Source organism: Oculina patagonica, chromosome 7 (assembly GCF_052425735.1).
Source record: "Oculina patagonica isolate OP01 chromosome 7, crgOcupat, whole genome shotgun sequence".
NCBI classification, from domain to species: domain Eukaryota; kingdom Metazoa; phylum Cnidaria; class Anthozoa; order Scleractinia; family Oculinidae; genus Oculina; species Oculina patagonica.
Genome location: NC_135764.1, coordinates 26,990,264 through 27,013,584, shown reverse-complemented (window position 1 = coordinate 27,013,584; position 23,321 = coordinate 26,990,264). Strand labels below are relative to the sequence as shown.

The window sequence follows — 23,321 nt, the reverse complement described above, 5'->3', positions numbered from 1 at the left end:
GGAGATTCCTGCACCTACGAGCGAAGAGATAAGGCGAAGAAGACAGAAGTTATTCCGTTGTTATAGCGGAGCTCCTTAGCGGCCCGTAAGGGCCGCAGAGCGGAGCACCATACCCATAAAAAAAAACACATGAAAAAAAAAAAAAAAAACACATGAAATAAAATAGGAAACCTCTGCATCCGAGTTTTCATGGTCATCATGGCTAGCGGCATGCCTCGCGGGCGCGTACGGCGGCGTACAAACGTACGTACGGTGTTGCGCACATCCGGGATCTTGAAAGGTCTTGACAACTCGCGCAGTACTGGCGCGAAATAATTTTGCAGTGTGAGGAAAAAAAAGTGTGAGGTCTAAACAGCTAGTCTGAAAGTTAGAACTTGAGACAAACACATTTATTTTGGCTCCTTGTTATGCCGATGACTACAAACGAGAGCAGGGTAAACTTAACTTCGAGGAAACAGGGTTTAAGCGATTTGCGACGGGAAAGAGATCGCGAGAGATCCAGAAAACCCGGACAGAAAGCAGGCGAAAAAGTATAGCAAAGCGCCTGTCGAACCTGGTAGCAAAGTAGCGAAGAAAAGCGACTAAAATAGCAAGAGAGGTGCCGAGGAAACAGGCAAAGAAATAGCGGAGAACAAGGGAACGGAGATAAAACGAGCAGACGAGTGTACCTACTGCGGCCAACTGGTGAGTACAAAACTGCAGTGTTTCCGTCATTTAATATCTCTACGTTTTGTCTTAAGCTTACTTTATACGCAAAGTAAGCTTATATTGACGGCACATTTTACTTGCTTTCGCCACTAAGCATTTGCTTGTGACATGAACAATGTTGAAAAATACTATTCCTTAAAATTCAGTTTTACCAGGTTTTACTGATCAAATAGGAGGATTTGATTATGTAAACAAATAATTGTTGGGCCTTCGATGAACGAATTCACAAAGAATATCACTTCAACACATCTCGAAGAAAATTAAGCTTACGATTTTTAAATGCTTGTGATATGATTATTTTGTTTTACAGTGCTGGAAGAGCAGCTGAGATGAGAATGAAAGTGATGTCAGTTTGCACGAAGCACCTGGAATTTCGTTAACTCCGAGTGAAATAGATCGATTCAGTGTATGCAGTTTATTGATATTCATGATGGAGGTAAAATTACTGTTCATTTAGTCAGAGTAAATAAACTTCAGCTTCATTACTTAGCTCTTTCGTTCCCAAATATATTAAATAATCCACTTGTCATGTAGTTCTGTTCACTATTGAGCGTTCATGTGGATTACATAACAATGTCAACAATTTTGAGATTTTGAGGTCTGTTTTGCTGGTTTCATTCAGAATGTCAACAGTAAATGTTATATTTGTCATAAAAAAATCACAATCTTGTTGTGGAATTTGGAAAATGCACACAACAAAGGTTAATGACTACTGGAAAACTGGAATCTTTGTGAGTAAATTCATGCCATTTTAGACACTGTATGCAGCTGTGCATGCAAACTTATTATTAATTAAATGTGTATCTTTAAAAATCTTAGTATTACTGTTAAGAAAAAAGCTTTTAAGATGTGGCAATGTTTTTCCTATGCATGTACATGTATATATAGGGGTAGAGGGGAGGGGGAGTATTTAAAGGTCAAACCTTTTAAAGAGGGAGTGTAAGGGTTTGCAGTGATGCTTTGAGTTTATTAAAATATCAGGACCTGAACAATCGATGGAATCGATAATCGATGGCAATCGATAACAATCGATGACAATCGATATCAATTAATCGATTGATATTGATAATCGATGAACAATCGATCGCTAAAGTTTTTGTGATTATCGATTGTCATCGATTATCAATTTCATCGATAATCGATGACAATCGATCAATTAACTAACATCGATTTTCATCGATTATCAATATCATCGATTACCAATTCAATCGATCATTTAACTGCCATCGTTTTTTATTTGACTAGTATTTGATAAATATGTTTACTTTAAAACACACGGTCTCTCTTGTATGTTATATTTTATTAGCAACAACAATGATAACCTTTCCAAAAAATGTCAATACAACGAGAAACTTACTAACTTAACAGTAATAAGGCAATAATTATTTAAAACAAACGTTTTGAGCTTAAGTCTTATTCGCCTCCATCAACGAAGCGTACGCTTTTCGGTCTGGTTTGCTTTCGAACCAACTCCTGGCAAAGTAAATAGAAATCGCAACTTACAGAATTCCTCGCTGTCTAAGTACAATGTAATTTTTCTAAAACTCTGTCTTGTAGTCCATAAACATTTTCTCGCTCGTCCGAAATATTTCAAATCAAACAGTAGCAGAGAGAACTCAAAAATACGTCGTCCGTACGTCGGAACGAAAACGAGACAACAGTGGGAGTCTGGTGATGAGTTTCGCCTGTCACGTCCGCCATTTTTGACTCGGTCACGAATAACGAAGTGTCTTTGGAATTCTAGCGCTAGCAAACAGTAGGAAACTCGAATGAAAAACAGAAACATTAAAGCTTATGATGTAAACTTCATCTCAATGGAAAGGAGCTTTATTATTTTTTTTTACAAAACAACATATGTAAGTATTTACTTCATGCTTCGGATTGATTGTGTGTTTAATGCCAATCGATGGCAATCGATGAAGTTCGCGACCACCAAAGTGTGATTATCGATTGATCATCGATTGGCCGATGCCAATCGATGCCAATCAACAGTAATTAATCGATTGTCATCGATTGATCGATTGATTTTCCGATCATCGATTTTCATCGATTGTTCAGGTCCTGAAATATTTACAGTAGAACCCTGCTAACTCGAACTCTGAAGGGAAACGAAAATGAGTTCGAGTTAGCGGGGTTTTTCGAGTTAGCGGGGTTGATTGAATATTTTATTTGCCAAGTTAATAATTGATAGTTTACTGATTTTTAAGCACTTCAGTATACAGTACTGTGCAAATTGAACTTATCTTGCCAGAAACTCTAAAGCGACCACACATTCTTTTGTTAAGAGTGGAAAATGACTGTCAAATACATGATCTGTTCATTGCTATAATCAATGGGCAACCGTTGCGAGTTGCAAGTTCTGGAATTCGAGTTATCAGCGTAAAAAGTTTGACCCAAATTTTGTTCAAGGGAAACAAAATTTAGTTCGAGTTAGCGGGGTTTTCGAGTTATCCGAGTTCGAATTTAACCGAGTAAAAATGACTGAAAAGTGGGGTCAAATCCAAGGGAAATGGAAGTGAGTTTGAGTTAGCAAGGTTGTTCGAGTTATCCGAGTTCGAGTTACCGGTTTTTTTTTCTGTAGTTGACTTCGCAGTTATCAGTAAAAAAAATAGTCTGTGCTGATACATCTCTGTTAAATATATAAGGTATCCTTTCGCATCCAGTAGTTTTGCTTCACTTTATACAAGCTTGCGTTAAGTGTTTTGTTTTATAAATTATTGATTTTCATACCAATTAATCAATTTTAATTTAATCTGTGGCATTTGACTTTTTTCAGGGTTAACATGAATTTCAGAATTTGCAGAGCCACAGACACAAAAACAGAATGTGGACAAGGACATCAAAAGAAAACAGGAAGGATTAAGATTATCCAGCTTGATGTTTGGGTGTCTTCATGATGCCATTTTCAAGAGACTAGTAAATTACATGTAAATTGAAATCAAGAAAAGCTGCAAATGAGCAAAGTTTATATTTTAAATGTTAACGTATTTACAGTGTACTTCAGAAAACAACTTCTTGATTGACCTGTCTCTTTCACATCTTTTTAGATGTAACAAGGGCATTATGAAGTGATCTTTTTAAGAATAATTTATGCAGCCAAAACAGTAACAGCAGAAATGAATGGGAGTTTAAAATTGCTATTTTCAATGTTTTGGCTGGTAAGAAACCACATGTGACCAAGCTAAAATCTCTTTGGCCGGTTAACATGACCTGTAAGTGTCCAAATATTTTGAGCCCTCGACTACACAGGACTTACATGTAGTTGTCTAATTACTGTATATCATAAGATCTTTGGTTGACCTTGGGGGAGGTAGTGGAGGTAAAAAGCAATGTAATAATTTGAATTTGGATTGGTAATGCTGAAACTGGTGTACTTCTTAAGTATAGAGGTTAAAATCGTGATTGCAAGCAATATGCAATACCAATTTCATTCTTATGTGTTGTATGCTGCGTACAAATTATTTATAAGAACAGCTATAATGTTAAAATTAGTGAAATATTCTAAAGCCAGATTAAATTTGCAGTATCCATTAGGTACCATGAAGCAACCAAATTGTGACTCATTTGCTTACTTTGTGAACTTCATGACGAATGGGCAACATGACTCCACAAAAATGTGTACAATAAAGCATACAAATTTTTAAAAGAGCAGTCAAAGTATTGATGCTTTTTTTCTTGCATAGTTTTATACACAAGCAAACATGATTCTATTTTTTCTGCGTAATCAAAGAACAAAACTGAGTTTGAGACACACAAACAATATTCTATCTTCCCAGAATTTTTGTTTTTTTTTTATTTCTGTAAGTGAAGTGAAACCCCTTAAGAGGAAGGGGACTCAAAAAGACATGTCAAAGTAAAAAAGGTGCTATCATCCTTTTTTTTTGGGGGGGGGGGGCGAGGGGGGTGGGATGGGGTTACAGAATGTCCCTTCTTTGCTTCCAGTTAGTTTCACTCCGGTTTGCTTGTAGTTAGGTTCACCCCTGTTTGCTCGCAGTTAGCTTTATTCATCCGGTGTGCTTGGGATTAGCTTTCACTCTAGTTTGCTTGTGGTTAGCTTTCACTCCGGTTTGCTTGGCATTAGCTTATGGCAATATGCTGTAAATCCTTTGCTACATGTATGACCTCTGCCATTTCCATTCAAAATTAAAATATAGGCAAATAGTGAAAATAAAAACAAATGAATGAATGAAAAAAAGAAAATTAACCATATTCTTAATGTAGATGTATATTATTTCCTATATACTCTAAATGTTAAGTGCTTTGCTAATTTACCACGTGATATGCCTATCTACCCCAACATGCAGCCCTACTACCCCCTCCTTATCTTCGAAGGTTACATAATTACCCGTTTTGCAGCATAATTTCCCATCCAGACTTCTGGGTCATAATGCTGTCGGTGGAATTAAAACGTTTTGATTGATTTTGTTTGTTCTCGGCTTATTTGGTGTTGCTGTATACGGTACTCCCATATAAGGGCTATACGGGTATGTGCTGCTCAACAGGGTGTGCCTTTTGCCTCTCTGACTCTGAAACAGGGTATACAAATCACTCTTTTCACTGTGGAACACTATCAAGTTTAGCTATGAAAATCCGCTCCTCTCATTGGTTTTTCTCCAAGCCACAGACAAAGTCAAGTGAGCGCTTTGTGATGTACGCTAGTGTTTTTATATCTATCTTCATATATTTTTCATTGTGGATATTGTCTGGAACAGGGTACCTATTTTGCACTGTTTGTCTGGAACAGGGTCGCAAATTGAGCCGTTTTTCTCTGGAACAGGTCCAGAGTCTCAGCGACTCAGTGGCACACCCCTTGAGTAAATTTTAGGGAGTACCTCTCCCCCCCCCCCCCCGGGACACGGTAAAAAAAAGTAAGTAACAATATTAAAATTTATAAAAAAAAAATAAAACGAATATTATATTCTTAGCCTTAAAATTGTACAATGGCTTGAATTCAGGTTTCAATAAAGTGCAAAATAATTAACTGGGGAGCTCCGCTTTTAGGCTTGCCTAAATCTATATATTACTGTACTTGAGAAATAGCGGGACATAAGTCTACATGGGGGATCTCAGATGTCGAAACAGAGGTTGATTTGATTCTTGCCAGAGCAGCAGTTTTTTCCTTTCCTGAAAACATTGGTCAGTTCACTATTTGTCCCTACCACCGATCTTCCTTGGGAACTGGACGGCGCCGTGGATCTCAGCGATGCCAGGTTCCTGAGAAATTATCGGGCCATAGCGAAGATAGAAGATGCATCGATGGCCTAAAGCAGAGAGAGGCCTTGGAAAACGGGGAGCAAAGTTGATACATCAGAGAACAGGTGTATTTGTTGCCGTCGGATCAGGTTTGTACAGATTACAATGAACATACATAGCTATTAAAGAAGTAGTAATTTCCTTTACAAACTAAAGATCATTTTTGTAAGGGACGGACCATTATTTTCTTGGAGGGGGGGGGATGAAAAATATTGAAAAAAATTGTTTGCAGGGCCTGGAAAGACAAAATAATTTGTTTGCAAGAACGATATGTATAACAAAAAATAGTAAGAATTTCGAAAAAAAATGTTTGCAGAGGTGCATAAACTAAAAAAAAAAAGTTTGCAGAGGAAAATTTTTCATTCCCCCCCCCCCCTCCAAGAAAATAATGGTCCGTCCCTAAACAAAAAAATTCATACTCTGAGGGATATACCAGCCTGGTCACGTGACTTTGTTGTCAAAAGTAGTTCTTCTCATCACACGGGAAAAAACAAACACTGATGACAATGTCCCATTCAATGTTAATATTGATTTGAATTTTTATTTGTTTTAGGTGTTTGTTAGAACTGTCGTATTTTACTTTCAAAACTGGATTGTGAAGCAGAATCTACAACAGAAAACAGAGAGGCACTTGCTGAAGAGCTTAGTGACGAAACAGAAGTGCTCGTCCCCATGGAGAATCTAACCATAGTGAGTCTCTAATACTGAGCCCTTTTCACCTTTTTTGTACTGAGCGTGGTAAACAGTGTAAAACAATTCTAGACAAGATACTACTAGTGTAAAATCCGAAAGCCTCAACCCCCCCCCCCTCGTCCAGGAAATCCCCTCTCTCCAAGAAATAAGTTCCCTAAAAACCTGACGCAAGAACCTTTCAGATAATAAGCGCTCCCGATTTAAAGCCAAGAAAGTACAATTTTTCGGATTATAGGCTGCTGCTGTGGAGGTTGTTTTGTTAGTTATAACAAAAAATGCCCCCTCCCCCCCCCTACCCCACTAAACGACTAAACGAACTGTTTGGGGTTTTTAAGTGTTAAATTTAAAAAGCTTTGCCTTCTGGTATTGTATACCCCAAAAAGAGAACGTACGGAATCACGTCCCAATAGAAACGCAAATGCATTGCAAACATCCGTATAAAAAAAACCTCGCCTCCCCTCTCCCCCCCCCCCCCCCGCATCGTATGTAAGCCCTCCCCGGAAGTAAGCCCATTTGAAAAAGAAATACAACTGCTTACAGAATTTCAATAAAAACTCTATCTATTGGTTGTTTACTCACAGGAAAATTAGATTTTGAAATAAAAAAGGCGTGGCACCATACTGGGGATTCCACTCTACCCTGAGAATATTTTGCCGGTTTTTTTTTTTGCGATCTCTGTTGCCTAAAAGAAGTACCTAAACCACGACCGACAGGAAGCGTGTCTCTTCCTATGGGCTGGGCATTGCGGTCGTCGCAAGCTAAAAGAACTAGATTCAATACTAGTCAGAGAGATTACTTGACAAAGAAATTCGATCTTGGAGTGTTACGCCGCATATTGTAATAATCGCCGCAAAATGTAATACTAACGCAAAATGTAATAACAATCGCCGCAATATGTAATAATAGCGCAAAATGTAATAAAATTAACGCAAAATGTAATAAAGTCGTTAACGCAAAATGTAATAACTTTCGAAGCAAAATGTAATAAATTTTCTAACGCATAATGTAATAACGCAAAATGTAATAACACTAAAATAACATGTTTGTTTCCTGAATTAAGCGAATTGTACTCAATAATTAACCTCGTGTATTCCATATAGCAACTGCCCCTCCCAGACCTATTTCTTTCTGGCAGTTACTTTAGATATGAATTTTTTTATCCCCGTCAACCCCGCTGTCCTTTTAGATCGGATTTGGGAGGAGATGGAGCCTTGACTCTGAACTGTTAAAAGGTTGGGTCTGTTTTGTACATTAAAATGTAACAAATCAAACGTGTTTCATTGGAGCTGGTAAAACTGGCCTCTTAGCATTCGAGACAAGTGAAAACAGAAAGTGAGCGGTTTAAAAAATACACCCCCCCCCCCCCCCAAATCCGTCATAATAGCAAAACAGATACAAGCAAATAGTCGTCTATGTTGTCAATCGTACGTCAGTTTTTGTCACCGACAATCCTATGCAATTTACACTTTCTCATCGAAGAAGGTAAACAAGAACGTTAAAGTGAATGGTTAATAAGATCCCTGACAACAAGAATACTTTGTCCTCTGCCTTTTCCAGTAAACTTGGGAAATATAAAACACACACTGATTTCATAATATTATCAACTTGAAACTTATTACAATCACCGAAAACTTCCTTTTTCCGACGTTATCTCTCTAGTAAATCCATTCTAAAAACAAAACAGTCAGTGTCCACAGAATATTTCAGACCCTGCCAGTAGGCAGTCTTAATCCCACTTTGCATTGATTATCAGAATTTATTTTATTTTTATTTTAAACTAAGAACACTCTATTTGTGGTCTCTTTTGTCGAGGAATATCCCAAGTATGCAAGTTTAGTTAGACTGGAGCTTTTCTTAAAGCAAAGGAAGGGTACGCCTATAATGCCGAATTCGCATAAAACCAACAAAAGTTAATGTCACTGAGCTTGGCTACACGATTTCAAAATATATATAAATTTTAGAGTTATTACATTTTGCGTTATTACATTACGCGTTAGAAAATTTGTTACATTTTGCGTTAAAAAGTTATTACATTTTGCGTTAACAACTTTATTACATTTTGCGTCAATGTTATTACATTTTGCGTTATTATTACATTTTGCGGCAATCGTTATTACATTTTGCGTTAGTATTACATTTTGCGGCGTAACATGGAGAGACATCAGGGCGTAAAGCAGATCCAGACTCTGTTGCAAGAGCCATGATGACAGCCAGGGACAGTGAAGGGAATCGTTTCTTTACAAGCGCCGAGTTTCTGACTTCCAAGCAGATAGCAAGCTTTTTTAGTCGCCTGGCTGCTAAGCGACGCCGGCAAGATGTAGCAGATGTTAGTGATGAGGAAGTGGACAACGCAGAGAGGGAGAGTGCCCTTCAAGAGTTGACCAATACAGTCATGCAGGAAGTGTCGCTGGAGCATCCAATAGTTTATGACTGCTATAACCTATGTGAACTCGTCCGTTCCTCGAAGCTGTCTTCTTTTGCTATTCAAATGCTAAAAGAAATCTGCAATCACTTTGAAATCGACACCCGTCATATTAAGGTGAAACGAAAGAAGTAATACGTGGATCCCTTGGTTTCTTTTTCGAAGAATTGTTCCTGCCAGAAGTAACTGTGACCAACATTGTTCAAGGCCAGGAAGAATATATACTCGCTTTCTTTATATAAGAACCTTTAATTTTTTTAAGAACGTCGATGCTGGAGACAGAACGAATTTTATTTCAAATCAGGTACGAAATAATTTTTTTTTTCAGGAGCCATCGATAATGGCCCCTGATCGTTTCAAATTCGATTATGGCTCTGATCTTTTTAAATTTCTGACCTGAAACCACCAACAATTTGCATTACTAAGTAAACTAGCGACGTAAATATGTACATTTCAGTAAGGGATGAATTTACTGCAGTACCAATTTCATAGGTGACGGAGCAGGGGACTGTATTCCCCCTCCCCAACAAAAAAGTGGGGCAAGCCCCCCCCCCTACCTCCACCCCCTCCCATCTTTCAACAAAACTTCTCTTCCCAAAACGCTACTAGGAAAGGTCCACAACTTGTAAGATCGTATTTGAAATGGTGGCATCGGCGACTTCAAAGCAGACATGTTCTGCTCTCCGACGTCTTAAGAATTACCCCCAAAAAGCGCTATGAAGCAGGATCGTCTAAACTACCTAGTTCTTACCTATAGTTTATAGACACACAGTTGTTGAAATAATTTGGGAAGATTGAGTAGGGGTATGCGCCCACCTCAGTGGCGGGGGGGGGGGGGGTAGGAATGGGCTTGGCTTGTTTCAAATGGCGCTCTGTTGCATCTGACTTTGGTTTTAAAATTTTTAAAAAGGGCATATCTTTCGGCCGAAAATTAGACGTTCTAATGTAGAAAAGAGGGTGTATCTTGGAATTAGCGTTACTTAACCGTGCAGCTTAATCGACTTCATGTCCACAGTGTATCCACTGCTTTATTCCATAGCTAACCATGTTTATACCCTAATTTTAATTCTTTCTGCCGGTTAACTCTTTCCATTGACCATCAAAAACTCGCGGTCAACTGAACAAAAAACCACGCAAAGATGTAGTTAAGTTTAATTTCGCTTCGTTCCTAAATATGTGTCGAACAGTTCAGTTTGTAATTTGATCATTTCTTACAGTGTTCTTTAATTTTCGCTATGTCACACAAAACTAAAAATTTTATACCATTTATTACTTGGAGTGTTTACGGAAGACCTTAGTTTTTAGTTAACATTTGATTTGGAAAATCTTTCTTTCGGTATTGTGTTACTTTAAATGCATTAATTGCAGTGGTCCCACAATACAAATTAGTTTATATTTTCGTCTTGCGACATGAAATCGACAACTCGTCAAGATATGTCTCACACTCGAGAAATTCATTCAGCTTGTTCCAGTTAAATATTGTTACTTTGGCGCTAAAATCGAGTTTATTCTACCTGTATTTAGGAAACAAGATATTGGCTCATGAGTACTAAGAACTCGTAACACAACTGTCGGCTTAAATCGCCTTTTTTGACAAGACCGCTTGGCGCCAAAACACGGCAACAGTCCGCTGTTTACATTTGCTGATGTTATTTCGTTAAAATTCGGTTATTTCAGAGGCGCCTCAAAAATCTCTCGAAAGAGAACCCAAGCTGATTTTCCTACATAAGTTACAATAGCATAAAAGGGTTCCACAGCCAAAGTTTGAAGAAATTTGGGGTTATGGCACATGGCGAAAAAACATTCTTAATTTTATCCCTAAATAAAGGATTTTCACATCAGTAGATATCGGTATTTTTACAAAATTAGTAATTAATTCTCGAATGACACTCAAGTCAAGTTATTACCTAATTTTAGAAGCTGAATACCTTGCCGTTCAAGAAAACGTATTCAAAAATTCAGGTTCTTCTTTGCACGCGAACAAAGTTAAAACTAAGGTTGCCAAATTTTAGCTTTGTATTCGGCCATTTTTGGCGATCTTGTGGGCGAAATTCCTTTTTCTAGTTTTTCACGGATTTAAAGCGCTTCGAGACGAAAACAACTACATCAAATTTCAAGGCTAGCTAAAGGCTATTTGTGGGCAAAATATGAGGGAAATCGATTTTCCAATTTCTGCCGGCCGATATTTGAAATTTGCTGGAAGTCTTTCTTAAAACCTTTCACGAGTTTTTACAAAAGTTTTTCAACGGTAATCTCAGAGTGGAAGACAATCGTTTAATAGGGCAAAGTACGAATTCAGGTGCGGCACCGAATTTAAAATTGAAAAAAAAATGAAACGTTCTTTAATTCTTGACGTGGAAAAACATACTCCAATAGAGGACAACTTAGGGACCGTTCATTTTTTATGGGGAAGGGGGAGGGGGCTGGTGGGATTTGACAGACAGTCACTGTTATATATAATAGCCCCCCTTTCTGCATCGGCTGGCTTCCGTTTTCTACAATGCTGAAAGTTTCAGCATTGTAGAATAAAACCTTTTTTCAAAATTTGGGAAAAATTTTTTTTTTGGGGGGGGGGGAGGGGTGGATGCCACCCCCCCCCCCCACATAAGGTTTTTTCCAAATTTTGAAAAAACGATTTACTCTACAATGCTGAAACTTTCGGTAGCTGTTCATTCATCCTTTGCGGAAATTTTGATATGTCAACCATGTGTCCATGGTATTTGACGTTGCCATGGCAATGTCATAAAAACAAGCCTGTCTTGCCAAAAATCGTCATTTTTACCATTTGTCTTATTTTTTTCCAGTTTTTTAAAACACAAGTGCAAGATGTGTCTATTTTTACATTCCGTAAGCATTCTGGCTTGATTTTGCATCAATTTCCGTTATTATCCGACTGTCTAAGAAAATGTTGAAATCCAAGATGGCAGATCCAAGATGGCGGATCTAATGACGTCACATGACGTCATATGACGTCACAGCCAATTAAAATTGTGTCATCTTGTAGAGTAAGCTAAGGGCTTTCTTCTCAGTTGAAAATAATTTCGCTACGTCTTAATATAACGAAAACTCCGGGGAGGGGTTCCATCCACCCCCCTTGCACGATGGTGGGGGTGTGACTTTGCTTGTACGTACGAGGGTTAAAAGTATAATTATTTTCAGTGACCCCCCCTTTACTGACCATATTTTTTTGCCTGGCCCCTCCTTTGGAGCCATATTTTTTTCGCATGACCCCCCTCAAATCCCAATAGCTCCCCCTTCCCCTTCCTTATAAAAAATGAACGGTCCCTTAAAAAGAAACCCTTCTTTGGCCAATTTTGCAAAGCATCCGACTTAAGATGTATTGCTTTCCCCAAAACATTGCATGGTTATTCTTCACTAGAGAAAATTTGTTGTTTACGATGCTAATTGTGCAAACGGTTTATCTCACAAGTAAATTGCCATGGTTTCTTTCCAGATTAGCTAAGCTTTAAATCGGTACGTTTTTTATTTACAACGAGCTAAGGTTTGCGTGAACAATTCTCAGAACTTATAAATAAAGAGTATCTTATTAAACTAAAGAATATGATTGAAAGAGATCTTAGTTTTTTTCATTATGCAATACATCTTCACAGGCATTTATATTCAAACAAACGTGCAAAAGCTTTGTGCAACTGGTACAAGTCATAGGGAGTTAAGGTCGGGACACGCTAGGCAACACGTCGCTGCAACATGTCGCGGCGACAAGTTGTCGTGTGACATAGTGCATTTTTGCGACAATCTCTGTCGCTGCGATTAGTGGCACGAATTCAAACCAGTTTGAATTCGTGTGACTGATCGCAGCGACAAAATGACCGAAAGCAGCGTTGTGGCAGCGTGTGCACACTACAGCGACAAGTCGCTGCGACAAAATATAAACTAACCAATGAGAGAGCGTCATGTACTTTTGCCATATTGAATTGGAAAACTAGTCACATTCCCACTCTTCAAAATTCGCTGCGTTTCCAACGAATGAGCGCCTTGTCGCAGCAACTTGCAATTGTTTTGAAGTCGTACACACGGGGCGACTTGTCGCAGAGACGTGTCGCTGCGTCTTGATATCAGTAAGTCCGGACCTTTATACGTTTCATTCCTTGCGGGTTTCTACAGTCATCTATAAGAAGACAATATTCGTTTTCATAGTTCAGTTTATATCAAATGGGTGGTTTTTTAACCCAGAGATTTGTCTTCAAATGAACTGACATCTCTACCTGACGGAGTGTTTGCCAACCTGCCGTATTTGGCACAACTGTAAGTGAAACAACAACAACAAAACTTTATTTAGGCAGTCAAATTATTTACAATATTTTTCACCTCCCGCAATTAGCCTAGCTATTCGAGGCGGGAGGTGAAGAAGAAAATGAAAAAAAGAAAATAAATAAATAAATTTACAAAAAGGTAATAACTTATCTACATTGAGACAGTGCGAAACGATGCGCACTGTCTCAATCCTTGCAAAGGTTTATGCCGATGAAAATTTAATGTAACCGTTATATATATGTAATCTTAACAATTCAAATAAGAAATTTATTGTAAGTCTTCCAATTTAAGCAATTCGAATAAAAAGTCAAAAATAGAGCTTTTACGGGATTCGAACTCGTAACCTAAGGGATAAAGGTGCGATGCTTTACCAAATGAGCCAAGAAACACCTTTGCAGCGAGGCCACTTTTTGTGGGTTTAAGTGGAGCTCCCCAGCGATCGAAGAGCCGCAGAGTGGAGCTCGATAATCAAAGAAATAGAACCGTTTATTTTATTTTTCATGGTCATCATGGTTAGCGGCATGGTATGCATCCGTCCGTCCCTACGTACGTTCGTACGTCTGTAAGTGGAGTTTCCCAGCGATCGAAGAGCCGCAGAGTGGAGCTCGATAATCAAAGAAATAGAACCGTTTAATTTTTTTTTTATGATCATCATGGTTAGCGGCATGGTGTGCATCCGTCCGGTGGAGTGGCAGCCATGGACAGCTGTTTCGTCCTTGTTAGTGACTCATCAGCATGGCATATAGCCAAACGTGAGAGTCTCCCGTCTGATCATCGACCCCGCCGCCTACTCCTGAGGCGAACCCGAAGGTTGCTTTAAACCCCAGCACCATACGATCCCCATGCGAGCTGTGGCTAGGACTGTAGAACAGTTTCGGCAATGAGTAAGGAGATGTAGATCCACCACATGAAAGTGTTCCCATAGCTTGTTTCTCTTCGCTGTGGAAATAATTTCATTTATTCTGCAATTTAATTATTAAGTTAACTAAAGTCATATATAGTAACGTTTTCGAGTTAGCCCCCTAATAGCTATTTGATTTTGAGTTAATTTCAATACAAAGAAATGGTCGCAAAGGAGAGAACCCCACCAAGCAAATAGTGTACAGGGTTTAACCGCAGGAAACCATAGGAATCACGCCAACGACAACTGCGTTTACAGTTATGTGATTTGAAAACTGACACTCTTACTGCTATTTTTTATGTAAGAAAAGGAAAATAAACAGTTAGACAGTGATTGTATGATAAAGAAAAAGAAAAATTAATCAGAGTTATATTAAACTACCAGAATTCTTAAATTTAAGTCAAATGCTTATGGTATTTTACACAGCGATCTAACTTCAAACTTAATCAAATCATTACCGGACGGATTGTTTGCAAATCAGATAGATTTCTGGTTTCTGTAAGTGAAACGTGGCGCACTGTTCTTCAAACCTTTCATGTTTTTTTTTCCTATTTACATGATGAATAATTCAATAGTTGTCGACAACTAAACGTTTAGTAACTATCTTTCCATTCACTCATCCATCTGTCTGTCGGTCTGTCTGTCTGTCTGTCTGTCTGTCTGTCTGTCTGTCTGTCTGTTTACACAGGTCTTTATCTTCAAACAAAATCAAATATCTGCCTGACGGAGTGTTTGCAAATCTGACAAATTTGTTGTGGGTGTAAGTGAAACAAAGTGCACTTCGCTTTAAACCTTTCATGGGTTTGATAATAATACTTTATTCAAATGCAAACATGCAAAACATATAGTTTCGCAGTATTTGATAATCTATTTAATATTTAATAATCTACAAAAATATATATTAATACAGATACAAAATGGTTAATATTGGTTATTCATTTTAGTAATGTTTTGGCCTCCTTTTCAAATACTGCAGTACTGTATGTTTTGCATGTTTGCATTTGAATAATGTGTTATTATTATTGAAATAAATTGATTTACAGCGGAAAGCAAGGATTTGAAGGCGGTACATAGCTTTTTAACATTAAAAGAAGTTAAATAGCCCGAGTTTGTACAAGAAGAAAGCAGTCAGAAAAAGATCACCACAGCACAATGAAGTAGATGCAAAGCTCAAAGCTGAATTCTTTTATAAATTTCTATCAATGGTTAATGAGTCAATCCTATGCCCCTGTTATAAAACAACAACAACAACAACAACAACATCAACAACAACAATTTTTATTCACACACACTAAAATTAATTACATGACAGCTATTATATGCAATAAAATTAATGTGAAAATTTAAGTTTTTTAAAATCTAAACTCAATCTTACCTCAAAAAATAAAAATAAAACTTATTATTCTTAGCGATTTTACTTTTTATTACTTTTAATCAAGTAATCGATAATCTGACACCACCAAATGAAAAGCCCATGGCGAGATTCGTTTTTGACCAAGTTTGATGCATTTAGGATGAACAGAGACGAAGTTATGGACCTTGAAACATGGTTCAAAATCAATACAAACGTGTCTTATTTTGAGACAGCGTCCCCCAAAACCATATAAACTCTAACGTTTTTCATAATTTTTGTGATACTCTTTAAAATGGGCAAACACAGTGATTTTCATCTTAGTTTCTTTCAAATAATGGGTTTTTGGTAGGATTTTACAGCTATCGCAAAATGGAAAAAAAAAATTAAGAGTCCCAAGGCTTTCGAGTTTTTTAAGCCAAATAGGAAACCCAACCAAGTGAAAAGTGTACAGGGTTTAACCGCAGAAAACCGTGGGAATCACGTTTACAATCATGTGATTTGAAAACTGACACTGTTATTTTTTATGAAAAAAGGAAAGAAAGACTAAGCTAGTGACCTTATAAGAAAGAAAAAGATAAATGAAACGGAGCTATATTAGATTAATGATCGTACTACCAGCATTCTTATACATGTATAAGTACACAATGTTTGTTTTCAGAATTTAAAACATTGTATATGGTATTTTTACACAGCGATTTATCTTCAAACTTAATCAAATGGCTACCTGTCGGAGTGTTTTCACATCTGAAATATATGAATTTGCTGTGAGTGAAACAAAGCGCACATTTCTTCAAACCTTCCATGGGTTTCATGGAAAATCTCTTGTCAACGTTAATAATATATAAATTTAGGTCAAATATATGGATTAAGGCAAAACTAAAATAGGAGCTCCCAATTTATTTACTTTTATATAATAATGATAATAATAATAATAATAATAATAATAATAATAATAATAATAATAATAATAATAATAATAATAATAATAATAATAAAGACCAATTTAAATCGCTCACGGTTAATCTGTAGCCGCTAACAGTAGTATTAACCTTAAGGTATTCCTGTCTAAAATTTCTGACTTGTGATAGTATGCAAAATTGATCGAAATTGTCATCGCTGCACTCCATTGGGTTGCTAGCGAACGGTCATCTTTTATCTCTTGCCGTTTGCACAGTTTGGACTATTTCACTGTACACTTCATGCTTCACGCATGAACGCTCGGCGACGTAAGATTCCAATATTCACGTGAACAAACTATTAATAAATTTGATTGACATGCCTTTACCACCAGATTGAAAGATATAAGGATCACATTTCAAATAATCGAATCATTCAGTTGAAGTTGAAGTCTGCGACTTGGTGCAAGTTTAAGTTGAAGTTATCGTGCTGAATTACGACTGTGTAAAGATAAAGACGGAGACCAACGACAACGCTCTTGCGTTTATTATGAGCGAACATAACCTTATCTAAGCAAAGCGCTCAAAGAAATTAGACACGACATCGTTTCCTAAGTAGGAGAATTGTTGCCCTAAAATTTTAAGTCCGTTCCAATGGGAATTACAGTAAGCGCCACCAAAGAAGAGGAACTACATCATCAACATTTAATTTGTTAATTTAAGTTCACAATAGCCTGAAAAAAAACAATTATCGGGAAACTCAAAGTTCAAGCTGTAAGTCCATCTCACTTATCCCGCCATCGGCGGTAACGCTCAGTTCACGCGCGAAAAAAAAAAACATGTACAGCCAAAGAAAATTTAAATATATATATATATATAAATCATCTGCAGAAACGTCAGAAGTCTTATTTTCAATTTTAGCACAGGTTTCAGGGCCGTAACTAGCAAGAGGCAAGACGAGGCAATTGCCTCGTCTAGATTTTAACTCAAAATTTAAAAAAAAAATGTTTAGTTGGGAAAATAATCCCCAGTTGAACAAGAATAAAACTCTAAATAAACTCACATCTGATCAGATATCAGGGCAAGGCATCAAAGAATTGACCAAAGAAAACCGACATGCGGCAAATGCTTGTCAGTAAACCCATAGCAAAATATAACCAGCTCAGGGTATCAAAAAAAAATCAACCTATGTAACGTAAATGTACTACAAAAGTGACTGAATGAAGACAAAAGCGGCATGGCATTTACGGAAAGCTCAGAGCCTAGCCGATACAGACCCTCTCGAAACTGCGTCCAGAAGGTTAAAACATTTTTTGTCATATATGAAATCAGGCTCAGCAATTTAGTACAGGCTGTTACCTTTCATCTGGGTCCTGTTTCTTACTTCAGCGGACTTGATCCATACAAAGATTAGCTTCTTTTTAACACAATCAGTAAATTGTATTCTTGATGTTGACGGCCACAGATTCAACCGCAAACAAGCAAACTGGACTTGAACAAGGAATATATCTTTCGACTGCTCTTTGGTCATTATCAGGCTTAATGTTGAGACATACAATATTTGCATGATCGTAATATACAAACTCATAATAAATGTTTGCTAATTTATTGCTAGATCGCTGCAAAATAACAACATATCCTTTATATCAAACGAGACCTTTGCAAAGACAATCAATCTCTGGACCCTGTACGTATTATAAGTGAAGTGTGTGTCAAATTTTGATGTCTTTAGTGACGAGTAATGTCGTTTGCATTTTCAATCAGTCTGCTACCTTTGAAATGTTCTCACTTCATGAGGGCTACTCAGGTATGCAAATGACAGAATAGGGCCAAATAGTACTAGTCTATTAGGCTAATATAACAACCCAAAAGATTAAACAATTTCGTAACTAAACCTAAGAAAAACTGTTTTCTCCACCATTCATTTTCACAGACAATCATATTGTTGAATTTTGGATCCTCGAACGTCCTCAGATAGCAAAGTTTGTAAAGCTAAAAAGCCTTAAGGAGACTCGATGTAGTTTTTTTTTAGCCGAACGGTGGTTGTTTTTAAAATTAAAATTGTCTAGAAAGCTAATGTTCGATTTTTGCCAAAATACACCATAATGATCAAATATGACTAAATTTTAATTTTTTATCCGTCACTTTGTCACAAAGGTTACCATAGCAACCATTGACGTTTTCTTTTTTTCTCAAACAAGCTTGATTTTCTCGAAATCTAGATTGACTCTTGGTATTCATTTTTTGATATGTTCAAGTATAGTAGATTGACTACCTGTACACAAAATTTTAGGAAAATCTGTAAGAGCGTTTAAGAGTAAATCAAGAATGAAGTTTTTGGTATTTTCTTATAATTTCCAACAGTCGGCAGTCGATATATTTTAACAAATTAAAGCAAAAAGTCTTTTGCTTTTAGTTAATGGTCTTTGATGGTGTAAGTACTTATATTTCAGTGAGAGTAACTGTGCTCAAATAATACGAAACATTTTAAATGTGCCTATTTTATATTAAAACGGTGTTTTTTCTGAAAATTTCATTCTTGATTTAATTGAAAACGCTCTTACAGATTTTTCTAAAATTTCGTCAACAGTTAGTCAATCTACTAAACTTTAACATATCAAAAAATAAACACCAAGAGTCAATCTAGATTTCGAAAAAATCAAGCTTGTTTGAGAACAAAAGAAAACGTCAATCGTTGCTATGGTAACCTTTGTGACTAAGTGACGGGTAAAAAATTAAAATTTGGTCATATTTGAACAATATGGTGTATTTTGGCAAAAATCGAACATTGGCTTCCTAGATAACTTTATTTTTTCAAAAGAGCCACCATTCGGCTAAAAAAACTACATCGAGCCTCCTTAACACGACCTCGACACTATTGTATTTGAGTTACCCAATTAGGAGTTTTTCCCCTTAAAAATAAATGTTCTTAAGGGCTTCTCCATTCCTGGTTTACATACTTAAAATAGAACGTAAGTTTCGGCAGCATTGCTATGTTTACTAATAACTTCTAGATTCCTGAATGACAACCAGTTAAAAAGAATTCCACGTGGAGCTTTCTATAATATCCATCCAAATGAATGGTTTGGTTCTCATATGTTGTGAGTAACAACGATAACTTAACTGTCTGGAGTTAAAAGAAACCTTTATTTAGAAAACCATTAAACGCCCCTCAAAAGTCTAAATTAGGTAGGTTCTTCTTGTTGTTGAGACATCCGCATACTACCACGGTCACCTCTAGGACAGTCACAACAACCCAGAAGCAGCAGAATTTATCTTTATTACATACCAAAATCCAAATATCTTTGCAAATAAAACTGTAATAAATCCTAAGAGCCTCTCTCTCTAAATATCAAAGACCCCGATACAGGAACGAAAATTCGATTGTTTTGTTTTATTTCGTCGAAAGACCCTTTTGGTGAGCTTTTTTTAAGAAATATTGTTAAAAAATTTAGTGGATTTCCGAAAATTGGAAATACCGCACAACCTAGCCCGAAAACTGCGATTTTATTTACAAACCAAATTTAAACTGTTTTGAGTGGGTCATATCTTGCAGTGCATGCAAGCATTTTGGCAAATAAGGAGTTCTTAAGAAAAAAGTTATAAGCTGTGTGTTTTTCATATCTAAATATTTTGTTTGGCCTGTGGAAATTAAACGTGCCAGACGAGAAACTTTGAAGGGTATTTAGGCAAAATCCCCCTTTTTGGACGAATGAACAAAATCCTCGATTTTGTGGTTATGTTTTAAAACATAATTCAAAATGTGCCTTGATAAAGAATGTACGTTCTTGGGCATCGTTTATCGCACATAAAAGTAATCTATTTAGCTCGTACCTCAGAGTTGTCCTTGTTTACAGATATTTAGTCCTCCAGAATTCGAAATCGGTGAACAGTGTCACTAATTTAATAACGTGTCTGGATAGGTATTTTCAAAGCAATAATATTCACCAGAGATTTTCTAGAGATTTGTGGCCGATGAAACTCTTCAACTTTTGCTGTAGACTAGGTGACGGCAAGGTTAAACGCAAATTGGTTGAATTAGACACTGAGGCGTCAAAGCAGCTTTTTCTCTTTCTGGCTGAGCGAGAGACGTATGTTTGTCACACCAGTCAGAATGGGGCTTGTATCAAAGAGCTAATCAAGTCACAATTTAAAAACGGTTGATATCTCCAGCAGGTTGGAATGGTGTCTGATTGATTTAGTTTGTTTCAACATACACGTGATCAATTGAGTTTATAGATCGTAACCAACCACACTTTTTACAGTGCAGGAATAAGCTACCAATAAGTAACCTAAAAAATAACTCTTTCATGCATGGTGTGTCTTTATATTCCTGCACCCTTGTTTAGCAATTTCGATTGTCAAGATTGTTATCTGCAGCTGGCTTATACTTGATTAGCAACCATCGTTTTTCTTACATCAGAACTATTAAAGTTAATAGGGTTTTTTTGAAAAGCATACGATGATTTAATTAACTTCTACGCATTTAGGGTGCGGTACCTGATAATTTAGTGACCAATATAATAATGTAATGACCTGTAATCCCAAAAATGGTCACAAAATCCTTCTTATGCTAAATATCGTTATTTTTGTTTTTATCGGCCAAGATTGCTCTCGGATAATCCTATAGAGATAATCGAACCAGAAGCATTCAGATGGGGCACCTTCAAATTAGAAATGTATATGTAAGTTCAGGGAAATTTTCTTTAATTTTTCTAAGGATGGTCGAGACCAGTTTTGCCTTGGAGTTAAGCCTTTAAAGACAAAATTTCCTAAACTTTGTCATGTTACACCATATACTGGTGACCATAATTCTATTTTTCGTTGATTTCCTACAAATTTAGAGAGCGAACGTTGCAACTATAAGCCCTACGGTCAAAACAAAGTGAGCTCGAGAGGCGATGGGTTGTTTTTGCACAAATATTGAAGTAGAAATTTACGTAACTGGCGTGAGCTTGGCAACGAAAAAATATGATTACATTATACTTCAAACGGAAAACGTTCGTTGATCCCATGCGGGACCAGGGCAACTAGTTGAGAAATTTAATTTACGAGATTTAACGAATCTTCCCTTGAGTAAGAGATTGCACAAACAATAAAGTTTCACGAAGAGTAGCTGGAATAATTGAAACATTTTAAGGTAGGTCTAGAGACGTCTTTGTGAGACCTTGGATCTTACTGATTTTGTTTCCATGTTATATTATTGTAACAGATATTTGCTACGGACGAAGCTAAAGATGTTGAGCTTAGAATCCTTCATTGGCCACAGTGTACAAGATTCTCATGTGTGACGTATTATTTTTATATAACACTTAAGTAACTACTTGAAAACAGTGCGCCGATAAATACACAAAATAGTTCTTTATTTGCAGTATTGCAATTTATTGTGTACTGTTCTTTTTTAGGGTGATACAAAACAGAGCGGTTGCAAATTTAGTATTTGTAACAGCCGTAAGCCAAAGTTCTGTTACAATACATCTGTTAGTACATTTATTATGAGTTTCTGTTGAGTACCTTACCAACTTTCACTTTTTTTCACAAGCAACTTTTTTACACAAACAATTTTTTTTCAAGTGCAACCACTTAAAGGTCTATAATTGCTCAAGGATGCATCTTGATTTGCATAAATTTAGCCTGCGCTAGTTCACATAGGGAAACTGGTCGCGTTTATTTTTCGTATCGAACTATTTTTCACTGGTATCCTATCAATTCCGTAACAGAAGTTCTCTGCTTTAAAGATCCCTGTCTAACGTTTTATGCTAAGGATTCCATAACGCCGGAAACCTAATTTGGTGCCCCAAAACTGTTTTATGATATTTTGTGTATCCTGTTCCTTTTGAATTACATACCATGCACATATAAAGTACGTATGATTTGCTTTGGCGGAGTTCTGTTTGCTGGGATACTAAGATACAAGGTGAAGATACAACACCGCCATTTGACATATTTTGGCCACAGGTGTGACTGTTTGTTATTTTGTCAAAGAGAAAAAAACAAAAACAGACAAAAAAAATTCACTTTGTAATCCATAAAAATCTATGCAACAGAAGAGGCGTAAGATTCCTTTTGGTGATTGCCAGATGTTGTCATATCATTTTTCACATCATTTTCCCTGCGCTTTTCTCGGTCGCACGTTCGAAGTATTCCCCTTTGTAAAAGAATTTTTATTCGTTCGCCCAGGGAAAAAAAATAAAATTTTCGGCCCCCTATATTACTGGTTTGGTATATAATAATACAATTATTTCCGCCATTATTCACCTCCACTTTGGTGAATAATTGTAAAATATCCAAATAAACTTTCACAAGAATAAGCTATGACATTGACATCTTACGAAAATTGTGAACTGCCTATCCGTATATACTTTTTTGCTTTTCGCTGGCAAACGAGTTCAAATCTGTCGCAAGAAAGAATCGCCATTTTATCAAAAACTCAAATTTTAGGCGGCCAAACATTATTTGGGGTAGAAACTGGGGTGGGAGGGCTAACAATCAATGTTTTTTTTTTTTAAAGGACGAATTATTATCTCCTAGGAATGCTATTAATTCCCTAGCAGAAGCCGTTCGCGTTGAATACCCCACCGACCCTTTTTCTCAAGCCAAAATTTCCTCTCTTTTGGCTTCGGGATTCAGAAGGATACATGACAACAACACGGATGTGGCTATCTTGTTACCATGCCCCCTGGGCACATTTTCCAATTTTTCCACCAAAGGAAAAAATGGATGCACAAACTGTCCACCAGGTATGCTATAGCATTTTATACTATGGGTTTCTCTCATGTAACCACATGCCGCCCAAGCTAACGATAAGAGCCACAATAA

At 36.9% G+C, this 23,321-nt stretch overlaps 2 protein-coding genes and 1 long non-coding RNA gene across 5 annotated transcripts in view; 2 read left to right on the top strand and 1 right to left on the bottom strand.

Moving 5' to 3' along the window:
• The window catches only part of LOC144660464 (polypeptide N-acetylgalactosaminyltransferase 13-like), a 142,213-nt gene that overhangs the window by 92 nt on the left and 118,800 nt on the right, over window positions 1-23,321 (bottom strand). The gene's annotated exons all lie outside the window — the stretch shown is intronic.
• The window catches only part of LOC144660439 (uncharacterized), a 28,734-nt gene that overhangs the window by 1,223 nt on the left and 4,190 nt on the right, over window positions 1-23,321 (top strand). Inside the window, exons 2-11 of one of the 2 annotated variants that reach the window (XM_078521056.1) lie at window positions 13,271-13,342; window positions 14,679-14,750; window positions 14,941-15,012; window positions 16,299-16,370; window positions 18,118-18,189; window positions 19,517-19,603; window positions 21,110-21,187; window positions 21,715-21,789; window positions 21,908-21,982; window positions 23,034-23,242. In XM_078521056.1, the coding sequence (XP_078377182.1) occupies window positions 16,360-16,370; window positions 18,118-18,189; window positions 19,517-19,603; window positions 21,110-21,187; window positions 21,715-21,789; window positions 21,908-21,982; window positions 23,034-23,242 (607 nt within the window). In that variant the 5' untranslated portion in view covers window positions 13,271-13,342; window positions 14,679-14,750; window positions 14,941-15,012; window positions 16,299-16,359. Of the gene's footprint in view, window positions 1-13,270; window positions 13,343-14,678; window positions 14,751-14,940; window positions 15,013-16,298; window positions 16,371-18,117; window positions 18,190-19,516; window positions 19,604-21,052; window positions 21,188-21,714; window positions 21,795-21,907; window positions 21,983-23,033; window positions 23,243-23,321 lie in introns of those variants that run through there. The other variant, XM_078521057.1, reaches the window with a different exon arrangement.
• Window positions 66-4,359, top strand: LOC144659787 (uncharacterized). Of its 2 annotated transcripts, XR_013571961.1 has the most exons (3): window positions 66-684; window positions 1,019-1,144; window positions 3,485-4,359. It is a non-coding gene; the product is annotated as an uncharacterized LOC144659787 (long non-coding RNA). The 2 variants fall into 2 exon arrangements; XR_013571962.1 differs by lacking the exons at window positions 66-684; window positions 1,019-1,144 and adding an exon at window positions 1,151-2,564.